Source organism: Papilio machaon, chromosome Z, assembly GCF_912999745.1.
Source record: "Papilio machaon chromosome Z, ilPapMach1.1, whole genome shotgun sequence".
NCBI lineage: Eukaryota > Metazoa > Arthropoda > Insecta > Lepidoptera > Papilionidae > Papilio > Papilio machaon.
Genome location: NC_060016.1, coordinates 4,311,854 through 4,327,101, shown reverse-complemented (window position 1 = coordinate 4,327,101; position 15,248 = coordinate 4,311,854). Strand labels below are relative to the sequence as shown.

Here is a 15,248-nt window from a genome sequence, read left to right as displayed (position 1 = left end):
CCTTTTCATTGTGAGCTACGAGGACTTCATATTAAACAGATGTAGAGATGTATTATAAATTTCGTATTCATCCAGGTACGACTGTTATGACGAAGTTTTGAGAATTATTTAAAGGCAGTGTATTTTTTACTGATACATATATCAGTCTCAAGTTACTAAGTATTGACACACACAATTTCTTTAAATTTTGGTATCCCCTTTCATGTTTTTGTAACGGCGTAAATAGCCGTGGGAGGGATCGTTTGTAGGTAATTTCTCTATATTCTTGTAAATTCCTAACATACTTTCATAAACTGCAAATGTGCTGTACGTGCAATAGGCGATTTTTTTCACTCTTAGAACCGCTTTCAACCGGTTCACGTTGTACGTGTGTCAACATTCGCTGCAGTTAAGTTTATAAATACGCTCAACCACAGTGAGAAAGCTGACGACACGAATGATGCATTGTGTGAAAATGGTAATATACGGAATTGACATTGAACATCATTGTTTAAGCAACGTTTTGTTACAAGAACCAAATCACTAATCACTTGATTAAGTTTCAATTTTAATTTTTTTAGTATATAATAATTACATAACGTTGTCAACAAGAATGTCTTAGTGTAAAAAAACTGTCGTAAACAATTTGTTATTATACATTGTGGTTCAGTAACCGTGAATTTAAACTTTACGCAAAAAAACGTATCTCTTGGTCTCTGAAAAAAACAAAACCGATAATATATTTTTTGTATGGATGTTTCGACAATCAAACGGAGTTTTCTAGATGAGTTTGGTTTTAGTTTTTTTTTTTTGTCTTAGAACGAATACAGGTTGAGTATAATCGTCATGGGGCATGCGGCAACCACGTGACGATTGCATGGCCTTTACCCGCCGTCTCGTTTTATTTTACCATTCGTATACATTAAGGTAACCATACACGTAACGACAATGCCAGTGGTTTTCAACCTATGGGTCGCGATCTTTTTTATTTTTTAAATGTATCGCACCGATGACGAGTTATAGAGTGGCTCACAAATTAATTTTTCTTGCTAAGGTGGTCGTAGCTTAAAAGGTTAATAAACTTTATTATAAACTATAATAGGATTCATATGTCGATTTATTTATATAGGTAGTAATAGAATGCAATTTTATAATTTAAGTCATTTGTAAAATGTATACTTAACACAGTTAATAGTTTTTTTTGCAGACTCCACAACAAATATCAAACGGTAAAAATTTATATCTGTTTTTATATCTTAGATTTTCCGTTGTCCTGTGCTAATTTTAATATTTAGATCGCTGACTTTGATTTACTTACATACATACATAGTGTAGTATCCATCTAATCAGATTAAATTGAAATTCAAATTTTAAAATAACTTTCCATCGACTGGTATCGTTGGTAAAAACTCAAAAAAATATTTTATAATCACCTATTAGCATTTTATGTTGTATATGAATTTCAAGTTCGCATCTGAGTAAGTGAAAAAGTAGGCGCAGAAAGTACAGACTGGCGCAACTGCGTCTAGAATTAGCCTAAAAATAATATAAATACGTGAACACAAATAAATCCGCCGCGCGCAATTCTAGTTCCCCGCAAGTACTACGCAAGAATGCTCGGAAGTGACACACACACACAAACACACATACACTCTCATGCACTCACATTCTATTTGTTCCACACCGCCTTGAGTTCAGATCAGAACTATTTTGCACGTGCTAGTTTCACCCGCGAAATAGTTACGCATAAACGTAGGCAAATCGCTTTTTATATTACTTTTCAGTCTGAAAATCATATACTACTACTATCAAAATGTACTGAGCAATTTAAAACTCTTTAATTGTAAGATTCTATTCGTGGGTTTCAACACCTTTACAAAAACGTATTTATCAACAACAAATATGTTTTTGAATGGATATTGCGGCTGAGGAATCTTAACTTTTGACAAGGTATAATTATTATCATTTGTCCCGTTGAAAATGACCCTTGTGTAGAACAAGAAAAAGGAGATAAACCACAAAAGTAAATAGTGGAAGTAGAGAAGATAATATTTACTTAAAGGGTTTTTAAACTGTACTTAGTATTTATTAAAGAGTGGGCATCATGTAATCAAGCTTTCACGATCTACAAATTTAATAAAGAATATAAACAGAATTGTAGTGCAATGTAAATTTACTGACGCTAACAGTTATATTTGTCGCGTTGTTCGATAAATGATAAAATAAACGGTTCGTGATTTAGTAATGAGTCTTGGGACGTCCCATGTTATGCAAAGATCGATTGAAAACAATAACTAGTTAAAACTGAACACGTCAATTGTAGCAACTAAGCTAGACGTTCTCTATGACGCAGTTTTTTCATACAAATGTTACGTAGTTGTGGCCTCTTCAAAACAGTTTAATATCATATCCCTAATTTATTAAAGGTGAATAGATAAATTATTTTAATTTATTTTAATCGGGCGGCGTTTTAAAAAATATCTAGAGTGCATCTTGCATTAACTACATATCTATTTTTGAATTTTATGTATTACACTTATTTGAATTTTGTTACAATCGAAAGATTTTGTACTTTTACACCGATACATTGGTAGTTAGTACATATATAAAACACATCATACTTATATTAATCGATAACTGCAACAGTTGAACGTTGAATTTTCATGGTACTGTTCGTAACTTATAACCAAGGACATAGGTAGGTATTATCAGAGTTGAAAAGTGTATTGCTAGTTATAAAGCAATACTGCGATATCATGCTATCATTATGTGATTCCGTCATTGTCGACACTGTAAAAATTTTTATTCAGCTTCGTTACGTAGACGATAATAAATATTTAACAGTCCTATAAAGTGTTTATGAGTCGCCATTGTAACTATAAATATATGTGCTCTGAATATAAATGATTATGAATATTTGGCCTTTGAAAATGACCAATAAAATTAAATATGATGAATATAATAATATGATGAATAGAAAGACATAGATGATGCGGAGGTATTCGACTATACTGTATGTTACACAGATCTGATTAGTCTTTAGCTGTGCTCATCTAAATATAAACCTCACAACATGTATAAGATTTGGTAAATCAAAAAATTTTCAATTTGTACCTGTAATTTCAACAAATGGAATGTATAAGGTTATTTTTATTTTTAAATATTATTTTTTTAAAATTTTTGGACAATTTTTTTTTATAATGTTTTGGAAAACGAGCAAGCGGCTACCTGAATTAGCCAAAATAGTGACAGCTGCCCATGGACATCCTCAATTGCAGATGCGTTGCCTACCTCTAATCAACAGAAGAGAACGTACAAAAAGAGAATGTTCTTCCTATGCATCATCATTAAATAACATACTCCCATTTAATTAATTAAATTTTAATCGTAATTAGATTATAACACACCATTACAGTGATTGTATGCTTTTTGTTGTTTGGAATTTCGTATATACTGTTCGTAAGAAACGGGATTCTTACCACCATTAGGCTGTTCGAATCCCGAGAATCCCGTTTCTTACGAACAGTATATTAGTAAAAACCACGAAAGTCTGAAGTTATATATGGAATTTCGTATGTTTTGAGTACAAATTAATTCGTTTCATTCGATTTAAAAAACACACGGTTTACGATTCTGCAATTTATTCTCCGACTGTAGCTGTTTACTTCAATCCTTGTGATAAAAACACGACGATATTTTAATTTTAAATATGAAATTTTTAACGCGATTATCATTGATAAGTGTTTTCTTGCCTTGTCTACACGCAAGGGTGACCCTCTTTCTCCTGCCAACATTGGCGCCGCAGCGGTCTGCTGTCCAGTCCACGGTTACGTCACCTGAGAAATGGTACGTTTTTACCACCAAAACATTTACATACGTGTTGTGGTCTCAGAAAAGTAATGATAATAAACAAATTTAAAAAAAAAATTGTTTTTGAAATCTTGATGTTAATTTAAATGTAGCCAGTACCTAGCCTTAAATAATAAATAAACCGTATAGTTACGTTCACATTATATGTAACTAAAACATTTCTATTAAATGTTATTATGTGGAAAAGCAAAATTATGAAACAAATATGTTCCTTCGGGGAAAACGGTATACTCACAAAATGTTACAATCTTGTTGTGTAAACAGAAATACATTGCTCAAGATTTTATTAACGTTTAATATAACTTCAAATTAAGCACAATTTTTCGACTTGTAGTTTATTATGAAGGATACATACGCTGTTACATATTTAAGTGAAGTTTCAGTATTCGGGCGTTAGTCAGTCTTTTGGCTATTAAAATTAAACTATTATTTGTCGCGGCTACCACGTCAGAACATATTACATCATCAATTGTCAACTTTTGTCATTTTTGCCCATCCAGTAATAGAATAGGTAAACAATTTGAGATACAAAATGGTTTCAATACGCGCCTAACAACATTGCGACATATAAATGTCCCACTCATTGCGTTGAATCAATTTAGTTATAAATTGATCGTAGACTACATACATTGATTGTATTAGCCTTGGTCAAACAGCTACATTAGTATCATCAGGAAGCTGTGACAACCATACGGTAGGGTTGCCTTGTTGTAGAACAAAATTATTCCTTTCCGGACTCGCAAGCCAAAATGGTAGTGTTAGTCAACAGCTAACGACCTATGCCATTCTCGATTTAACTACGAGACTAGAAACATACATAAATCACGGTCATAAAACACAGTTTATGTTTACTCTACTTTAAATATTTTGAACGCAATCGTACTATTCATATAGACTAAAAACCAAATCGAATGTGAATTTAATTACTTTTTATTTGTATATACATAAAAAGTAATTAAATTGTTTAAAGTAATTAAATATACTATAATAGTAATATGTAGGTCAAGATTAGAGCAATATTTATACAATTTTTGTACTTCAGTTAAACCCAGTTGGATAGAGATTACCATAGGGTTATCATACATCCTGAGAGTGAATCCCTTACAAGACAAATTGATGTCAAAAAGAACGTCCTTGTGCTAAACGTTGATTTCCGCTACGGCAAGGTCGCAAACTCCAACTACCGTAACGTACTATTATATCTTCGGATCTCTTTCATTTATCTTCCGTTCTCACTAAGACCTCGACCTAGTCTTATATTTAAAGTGACACTTAATTTTCTTCTGCAACGTGTGAATAAATATAAAATTTCATCGTGTATTGAATTGAAAGGAATAATTAGCGACAATTATTATGCTAAATATTAAATTAGTTTGGGTATCCATGAGACGATTCTTCTACAAACTTTACAACCCAACAATGCGCGGCATTTCCCTCGGTGATATATCTTTTACTAGATTAGATAAGATACTATCAGCGATTCATTAAACTATCATCCTTCTGCCGTATTAGGAACTATTAATCAAATTCCATTATTCATATTTTTAGATAAATATCTCTTTATTTTAGAAAAGAAACACAAAAATACTAGAAACATAATTGACACATTTAGAGAATAATATTGTTTTTCGCTAAATTTATCAATTACGCGCCAAAAAAACAATGTGCAAGCAAATATAGTTCAACATTCAACAGTGCGTAGGATGAAGTTTGTTTCTAAAACATGAATTAGAGAAGATGAGAACAAACAACTACTTCGACTCACAGTTATCTTTGAAGCGATTTTAGTATGTAAAAATGTCTCTAAGTTTATAATTACTTTTTGGCAGAGCCATGAAGGAAGACGTTCTAAGCCGACGCCATTGCGATCTTCGCCATGACACTGCTGAGCGAAATTTTCTTATGTACAAACAAGCCATACCTAATTATATTTAGACTTGTACCGCTCGGAATTTTGAAACTCGTCCAAACGGCTCAATGCCCATCATAACAATATTTTGTTAAAAGTTTAAAATTGCAAAAAAATCTATTATTAAAAACCATTTTATATTTATGAATTTCAATTTTCAACAATAAACCTCACTCAAATTCATCTCTATGTCAAGGCACATGCTTACGCCAGTTAAGTTTTTTATCTTAAAGGACTTAACCCTAATGCCAAGTCGCCGTTGTTGTTGGACCGTGAACAGCTAACCATTCCCATAGAGTGGAAGTATGTCGTCGCATCAGTCACTTACCAATCCTCAGACCTTGATGCCGTCCCCTTGATATACCTTGCGACTAGTTAAACAAAGTACTAAATCACTTTATTCCGGCTTCTCACATTCAATAGAATTTGCGCAATCATAACACCACAATCATCAATAACATCGTTTCAAATTGATAACTTCATGAAGTGTACGCTTTCTATTTCCAGCATATGATTATTTTGCTAGCGCTAGTTTTAGTTTAAAATATTGTTTTAATGTACCTCTTTGAACAATGGTGATTTATTATTCTTGTTCTTAATATCAGTTTGCTCTAGTGATGATTTCATCTAAACGTATGAGGTGATGGGCTAATTAACTACGCGTTTATAAGAACCTTGATAACAAATTTTGGGATGTATTGTAAACAGTGTTAAATTATCTACTGATAAATTCAGCAAACGCGAAATATTTACGTCATCTTTGATGATTAATGAGAACAACTGCTGTAACAATAACGCTTGCTTCACACGTAAACAAAAATAATACCTAACTATTTTAAAAACAATCAGTTGATTGAATCAAATACCAATATTCAGATATGATGATAACGTTTTTGAAATGAAAACCACGCAAAAGTTTATCCTTGTTGTCATTCTAAACATAAATTGTAGAGAGGAAAGATTTGTTTGTTTATTTGCATTGAATAGGTTCCGAAATTACTGAATTGATTTTTGAAAACACTGTCACAATTGGGAATATACACTGTCCCCGAGTGTTACGGGCTATATTTTATTTTAGATAGGCATTATTTTTATTTAATTAAGCGCGGATAAATTCGCGGCCAACTACTAGACTGCAATAAAACGTGAATAGAAAGAAAACTTTTTAAGGAAGTCTGTGCGAACAGAAGAAGCACATGAAAAGTTTATCTAGAGAAGTGCTTAAAGCTATTTTTAATCACAAATAATAAAAAAAACTTTCATTATGGATTGTGGTTTCTCCCAATGGGATCTATACTAGCAAAGCAATGATGGGATTTGAAACCTCCATCCATCTCTCGTACAATCCATGTACTATATTACAAAAATTCTACTACCAGGATATCATAAAATACAAACGATGAAATCGCAAGTAAGCATGCGCGAGTTAAAGCAGCGTATACAGGATGTTGAAATATTCTACGTTTGTAAACAATTTGTTTGAAAACATGTAAAAGACATCCATTATTGCCCACATTATATCTAATGCAAAGTTTAATTCTTAACAATTATCGAATTAGTTAATTTACATTAAAGTAACTGATGTTTTATAAAATAATCAATATAGCCAATTGGTTAGTGAAAAATAGTAGAACTAGACCAAATTACATCATTGTGAAATATTGCTTTCAGTAGTTACATAGAAAAATAATAAGGCTAGATAATAAATTAGGCTAAAATAGAAGTTGTGCTAGTTAATCATTTAGTAATTCCACTCAAATAATCAATGAATGAGCCAAAGTAGAAAATGTTAGTTAAAAATATTCTTCTCCGTAGTTTGTGTTTTTCTATTGAACAAATGCCAAAAGTAAAACACTGCGTCGCAAATTACTTTTAGTATTTTTTTCCAAAAACAAAAGTCATAGAAGGTGCTTTCTAACCAAAGTTTTTTACCACCGAAAACCTCGTACAAACACTCTCACGGATGTAATGAATGAGCAGATAATAATAATAACTAATAATAACTGTAATATTAACCAAGTAATACCAATAAGAATCAGTTAAATTAATTTCATACAGAAAAGTTTGTTAAAAGTTATCATACATTGTATGTATGTATTTTACAGCGACACCGATGTAAAAGAGAGCCCATAGCTCTACTTATTTCTGATAGCCTGGTAGATTGAAACCTAACGGGTCAATATTTTCAAGAATATGCTTCATCTCTGTGGATGCGCGCTTTTAGTTTAACTTTTACTTTCAAACTAAACTAATCAATAGTTTCTAATCGTTTCGCGATTGTTTATCTAAATCTCCAATATTCTAAAATTATCTCAACACTAAATTGTTCAGAATTAAACAAAAATATTTTTGATTTCATAGCTTCTTTAACGTAACTCTCCTTTCTTTTGATTACTACTAACTACTGTTTGATTGATACTGAACTAACTGTAAGTAGATGCGCACGGGGTAAAAGTGTTTCGATACTACTTCAAGTTTATGTGATCCTAGTCGCCAATTTCTGTAGGAACACAAGTTGGTCCCAAATGACCTACTTCTTCTTCTGGGATTTCTGCCACGCAAACCAACCACCATTTTGACTTCACCCACTATTTCTAAGCAAATTTGTTATTTTCAAAATACCATAGAAGGAGGAAGAAGTGTTTGCAAAATGTAGCGGTAGACGTACTAGGAGCCCATAATGAATTAGGAGCTAAAGTGCATGTAAAGTATGCAGTCAAAGCAAAAATATTTTCGTCCTTGTCTTTCGTACACTTAATGAGAATTAAATGAATGCGATCGTTGATTTTCCTATTTCCTATTCACAGAACTGCATTGCGCAAGTCACTATCAATTTGATTTGCAATCTAGGCGCTATTTTCAAACGTAATGCAAGTCGACAATTTCCTGTCAGAAGAGAAACGCAAAATTACCAAAGATTACTCTCATTAGCTATTGAACTAGAAATCAGGATCTGAACTTAAAAATATGTAGAAATTAATACTTTGCTAGTAGTTTTAAATTTGTAGACGATGTAAATAAATAATTGTGTAAAAATACCTACATAAATCAATCAAATCAATTATAAATAATTCATGTAGAACTCATATTTCATAGTTAACAAAGTAAAAATATTGTCATCAAATATTTGCTTGTCGTGACCACGTCAATTATTATGTAGTGCAGACTTTATTTGAATTATAATTACGTAGGGAGGTGTGTCGATATATCTTTGCGAATACTATTTGAATTTCATTGGCGGCCTTCGCGAACGATTTAGATACAAGTGCGCATAAGTTATTCGCAAACAATGGCTATTTATGTCGTCACATATTCTATGTACATTATCTATTAGATTCTCGTGACCAATGATACAATAAACAAGTCCTTGCGACACTCATTATTATCTTCCTCTCACGAAATGTATTACTTTTTAAACCTAAACTAAAATCTATTAGTAACATTATGTACATATTATGTGTAGCTGCAAATAACTTAGACTATCTCTATTTTATTATTCTAAAAACTGAGTTTTGAAATTGATTTGCAAGTTATGGCAATTTCAAAATCAATTTTGTATGTTACAAATCATCGTTTATCGAATAACTAAATGACATTGAAAACTTCAGTTGTGCGAAATATAATGGAATATGATTCGGAACATTTGATTTAAACACCTTGTAAACTATATTTACAAATACACCACGTGAATGTATACAAAAATAAGTTGGGTAGTTTTCACCATTAGAATTATGCAGACTGAACAAGTTTCGTCATTGTGCCCGGTGCTGCGTCGCTGCCGAACAATAGATGGACTTGCGATATAAAACTGGTTCCTGCATAATTTATTATTCGGAACCTGTTAATTCCAGTTTTGCATACAATCACATATATTTGAAAGCGTTCTAAAACGATATACTTTAGTGCCTTACAATTAAAGTTCAATATTACAATATAAAATAATATTTACGCCGCCATGGCAATAAAATTAGGGGAACGAAATAACATGCACACTAAACCCTCCATGAGTCATAGCTAGAAAGGGTTAACAGTTTAACATTTGAAGTTTTAACGGTTACTGTTTGGAAAATAGACGTTCCTCGGACACCAAGTTAATCTATTAAGATGCAAGTAGTATAGTTTTATATCTTTATCCATAAGAACGAAGAACGTTAGAAGATTGTTCTGAGGATAACAAAATGCCAATTTAGTTAAACATGGTGTACTACATTTTGTCCATTATTGTCAAAGTGGTATATTTATACATGGGGATAGTAAGTTGCTATTATTCTTGAACACTAAGAAAAGTACACAGTTACCAAGATTTGCGACTTGCCTCATTCGTACACGGGATTTTGGTTATTTATATCCAACCGAAATAGCCCCAGCCGGGTCACGTGTGGCGAGTGCGAGTAGTCGTGCCCCTGCCGCAATCGACACGTCATCGAACGTCACAGGCAAACCACTGCTCTGCTCTACACACCAATATATGTATTTTTCATAAAATTTCTCTTTTCAATGGACATTGACTTCGTCGTCATAATACTTAAAAGATATTAAAACATGTACCATATTTCATCCGGATCCGTTCTGCCGTTTCAGAATCAAACTTCCCCATCTATAATTAAGATTGTTACGTGAAGTATAGACAAACAAATAAAAAAACATAGAGCTATTTGATTATGATTGAAGAAAGTAAAATGGTAGCTGAGAAGTTATCATATTTCTATTTTTTCTCCAATTTTTTTCTTGCGTTCATAGGACTTGCTCACATGAGTTAGAATTCTAACAGTTAATACAACTATACAGCTAAGCGATTTCATTTTAAACTAATTATTTATGAATAAAAATCGTGATACTTAAATAACTTTTTGCTTTCTTTTTACTGACAGGAGGACAATGATTTTGTGTAGGTTATGTCCATTTAATTTCGACCGGTTGCCATAACGGCTGAACTGATTTTTACAAGTAATAAGTCACATTAATATCAATCACTTTTAGTTTTTTTTAAATTAATATTAGATACCGCGAACTTTTTTTACTATAATATGCTTTCTGATGTTAATATCAACGTTTTGTATTGTTTCAGAAACCCCATATGCGGCCGATGATAGCCGAATACGATCCCAAGAAAAAAGAAGTCAGAAATGACTTGTCAGACGTTATGGTCAAGTAAGTGACAATGTTCTTTGGTACTGCGACGGGGATTTCTCACAGCGACAACAATCGGCGTTGCCAGCTTTTATACTGCCTGTGTGTCGTTAATAACCCAACTTTATTCTCAGTCGACATGTTCAATAAACCTTTTTGTTCCTTGCTTATTAAATATGTTTGACATGAAATTAAAGCATGCTTTCACAGCTTAACTCCTTCTCATTTGTTTGTTTGCAAGATCAAAAGATGTATTGAATACCAGATATTATACCAGAGGAGTCGGAATATTAATAATATTGCCATTTTTGTTCAACAGGACTTTGAAAAGAACATTCGTAGGTTATATTATCAAATAAAAGATTATTTTCCGTTAGTAAATAGAAGTTGAGTGTTGCAGGGGTTCATATAGCCCTCGCTTGACTGTCTGTTACCAATAATCTTTTATGTTAAAATGGTATTTTGTATTGTATGTCGACTGCTCCTTTAACGAGCTAATTAAGCTCGTCGCCGTTCGGAGACGATCCGGGAAGACGTGTGCAGCTTCCACGAGATTAAAGTCATTCGTCGACCTTGATCATCTAGCAATGGACTCATACACCGGTACATCATTCCATTTTATGGTTTCAATTTGTTTTAATAATTTGTTTTATTTGGTACTGGTTTAAATTTAAAAAATATGTACCTACACGTGAACAGACGACGTTGCCTCGGCGTCGACCGTCTGCTTCATCTTAATGTGCGCCATCTCTGTTCAGGCTCGGGATTGGCTCTCGATATTTATCTTTGTACAAATTTAATTTAGCTTTATGTCCTTCTAAAGTGATACGAATATATCCTGTATATCTTCATGTCCCCGAAAACCCATAAAATGCCGTAGACCTTCAACAGCGCTGTTAAAATATCGAGCATCCTTTGTTTTAAAACAACGTAAAGCTGTATTGAATTTAATGTTGAGCCACTTTTTTGTAAATGCCGAGTCTTAACAGAGTGAAACGCAAACAAAACAAAAAATACTGTATATCTTGGAGACCATAATAACACTTCACTCAGAAACACTGACAAACAAGTAATATTTTCATTCGTTTTTACGTACAAACCATCTGCAATAAATTTTCAGTACATTACAGAGTAGGATTAGTAGCTGATAATGTAATGTGGGTTCCGCGTCGCGACATACGAACATTCATTCACTCGATCGATCACACAATGCTTGAAATGTTGGGCTTTATTTGTACTCATTGCGGGCTACCATTATTTTTAAGCTATAATACACAATTACCGATAAAATCCCTGAAAACACTTCTATACCACTCTGTTCTAACTAATTCACATAATAGTTTTAGTTAATAAATTAAATCATAGCATTTATTATAATATTGTAAAATGTTTCACAGATACAAAGTTGATCCAATTGAGATCCCAGTGGAACAACAAGCAGGGTCCACTCTCCCTCTTATGGAAATACCGGGACGAGATGTTGAAGCGGACGAGGATTATGATCCATTCAAGCACAGGAAGTTAGCTCATCCAACATCGTAAGTAAATTAGTCATACAACCATAAATAAGATGACTTGCTTAAGTTCTAACCCTTAAATAGAAATGACACTGAAAAAAGAATTAAGCGAAAGAATGGAAAGTGGAACTGGATCAGGTCTTCTACTCATAGTTGACCTGCATCGTAACCAGTAACCACGCATCACTTAATAGTTTCCAAGTATAACACTATACCTAAAATGTAATATCTGGCATATAGAATTATGTGTTATCTTAAGCTGACATTTCTATGGAAATAATTTCTTTTAAAATGACCTAAAGTAGCTATTAACTAATAATAGATAATAAAATACTTAATGAATACATTTAGTTAGTGTAGTGTAGTTAGTACATAATGTATTCGTTATGGAGTTAGTACATAATGGACTATTTATGGAATAAAAACAATTCTTGATTCCAGGGATATGGATACACTTATTCATCTTTTAAAAGGATCCCTTGGAAGTGGCATTTTAGCAATGCCTATGGCTTTCCTCAACGCCGGCCTCTACTTCGGTTTGGTAGCAACTTTTCTAATTGGTGGCATCTGCACTTACTGCGTCCATGTTCTGGTTAAAACTTCCCACGAGCTCTGTAGAAGAATGCAGAAACCATCATTGGGTTTTGCCGAAACTGCTGAAGCTGCCTTTTTATCTGGACCGCCCGCTATGCACAAGTTCTCGAGGCTTGCAAAGTATGTATCTCATATGTATTTTTTCTAAACATTTCACTATTATGATAGAATTTATTTAGATATTAAAAGTAAAGGCCAAAAAATGAATATAAAAATTTAATTAAACTAATTCGGAAAATACTCAAAATTTATTGAATTTTCGTAATCAAAGTAACAGCGGATATTTAATAAATAATAAAACAATTTTTCTTTACAGAGCCCTCGTGAACTCGTTCTTGGTGATTGATTTGCTGGGCTGTTGTTGTGTGTACATCGTGTTTGTATCCAAGAACATCAAACAAGTAGCGGATTTCTATGCTAAGGACAGTGAGTGGTTTCCTCATGACATGGATGTGCGAATTTACATGGCACTGCTGCTGCCGCTTCTCATATCTATGAATCTGATAAGAAATTTAAAATATCTGGCACCATTTTCCATGTTGGCGAACCTTTTGGTCGGTACCGGTATGGGTATAACCTTCTACTACCTCTTCCAAGATATCCCGAGTGTCAGCGAGCGTAAACCTTTCGCCGGATTCAATCATTTACCAACATTTTTCGGAACGGCCATCTTCGCCTTGGAAGGAATTGGCGTTGTGATGCCCCTTGAAAACAACATGAAGACTCCTCGTCATTTCATCGGTTGCCCTGGTGTTCTGAACACCGGCATGTTCTTTGTTGTTTCGCTGTACGCTTTTACTGGATTCTTTGGATATTTGAAATATGGCGATATGACATCTGGAAGTATCACGATCAATTTACCAGAAGACGAAGTGTAAGTATTCTTTTTATTAATTGTTAGTCTGGAAAGAGGAGATAAATTCTCTACTATACCTGAGCCTAGCGTAAACCGGATTACTTGTAATACACTAATAACCTCTCAGGACTAAAGAGGTAATAGCATAGTTTTGATAATTTGTTAGATTTTACTTTCATACAAAAACAAATATTAAACTAATTTTCCGCTTGAATGTTCTTAACTATATGCGCATCACAAAGATTAGGTAAACAAACAGTAAGTGCCTCCGAACTTCCGAGCGTCGCGTCGCTAAACATCGAAATCGATGTACATAATTCTAATCTGATAAATTAAAAAAAATCGTTTTTAATTAATGTATTAAGTTATGTCGAAATTCGTACAACATATACTGTTGTTTATGATGTTAGCTATCTTAGTCCTGTGAGGTTATTAGTGTTTTTAAAGTAACCCTATATAAGTCAATTACGATGCAGGGAATAATAATTTTTTATAGGGTATATTATGAGCGAAAATGACTGAAGTTTGTTAGTTTATTTATTTTTTATTTATTCTTTTCAGGCTTGGACAAAGTGTAAAGCTTATGATCGCTGTGGCCATATTCTTCACGTACAGTCTGCAATTCTACGTACCAATGGACATCATCTGGAGGAACGTACGTCACTGGTTCGGTGCCAAAAAGAATCTCGCCGAATACAGCATCAGGATCTTCATAATTATAATCACGCTGTGTATTGCCATTGCTATTCCGAACCTTGGACCATTTATATCTCTTGTCGGTGCCGTGTGTCTCTCCTTTTTGGGTCTTATATTCCCTTCAATTATTGAGATTGTTGCTTTTTGGGACAGGCCTAATGGTCTCGGTCGTTTTAATTGGGTCCTCTGGAAGAATCTATTTTTGATTTCTTTCGGAATACTCGGCTTTTTAACAGGTTCCTACGTCAGTATTATAGAAATAATTGAATCAAAGGAATAGTGATTCGGAAAGACTATTTTTAGATTAAGGCTCAAATGAAATTAACGGCTAAGATTCGATTTAACTTTGTTTCTTTTTAATATCTCTATGTTTTTTTTTTATTTTTCTTTAAAACGTTATTTTAATATATTTTTGTGTTTCAATCATACTCAAATGAAATAATTTGAGATTAATATTGCAACTATGATTTATCTCGCAAATGTCAGGTTGTGTTTCATTATTTTAATTCAGTACCGAATCTCTGTAGCCATTTCGATTTAAGTACTTGTAGTGTCTAACTTTATAAACGTGTGAGATGAGTTCTAGTGCATGATTGAAATTGTGATACGTTATTAGGTTTAAAATTCGAGAATCTACAATTTGGAAATTAATTTCAAAATACTATGTTTTATAAGTGAGAATTAAATAAAATGGTTT

General features: G+C 33.0%; 1 protein-coding gene across 2 annotated transcripts in view; it reads left to right on the top strand.

The window, feature by feature from the left end:
- LOC106720020 (proton-coupled amino acid transporter-like protein pathetic) overlaps positions 1 to 14,909 on the top strand; it is a 28,051-nt gene extending 13,142 nt beyond the window's left edge. Inside the window, exons 2-6 of one of the 2 annotated variants that reach the window (XM_014514557.2) lie at positions 10,827 to 10,909; positions 12,286 to 12,426; positions 12,847 to 13,119; positions 13,316 to 13,873; positions 14,417 to 14,909. In XM_014514557.2, the coding sequence (XP_014370043.1) occupies positions 10,827 to 10,909; positions 12,286 to 12,426; positions 12,847 to 13,119; positions 13,316 to 13,873; positions 14,417 to 14,831 (1,470 nt within the window). In that variant the 3' untranslated portion in view covers positions 14,832 to 14,909. Of the gene's footprint in view, positions 1 to 10,826; positions 11,492 to 12,285; positions 12,427 to 12,846; positions 13,120 to 13,315; positions 13,874 to 14,416 lie in introns of those variants that run through there. The other variant, XM_014514558.2, reaches the window with a different exon arrangement.
- The last annotated feature ends 339 nt before the right edge of the window (positions 14,910 to 15,248 follow it).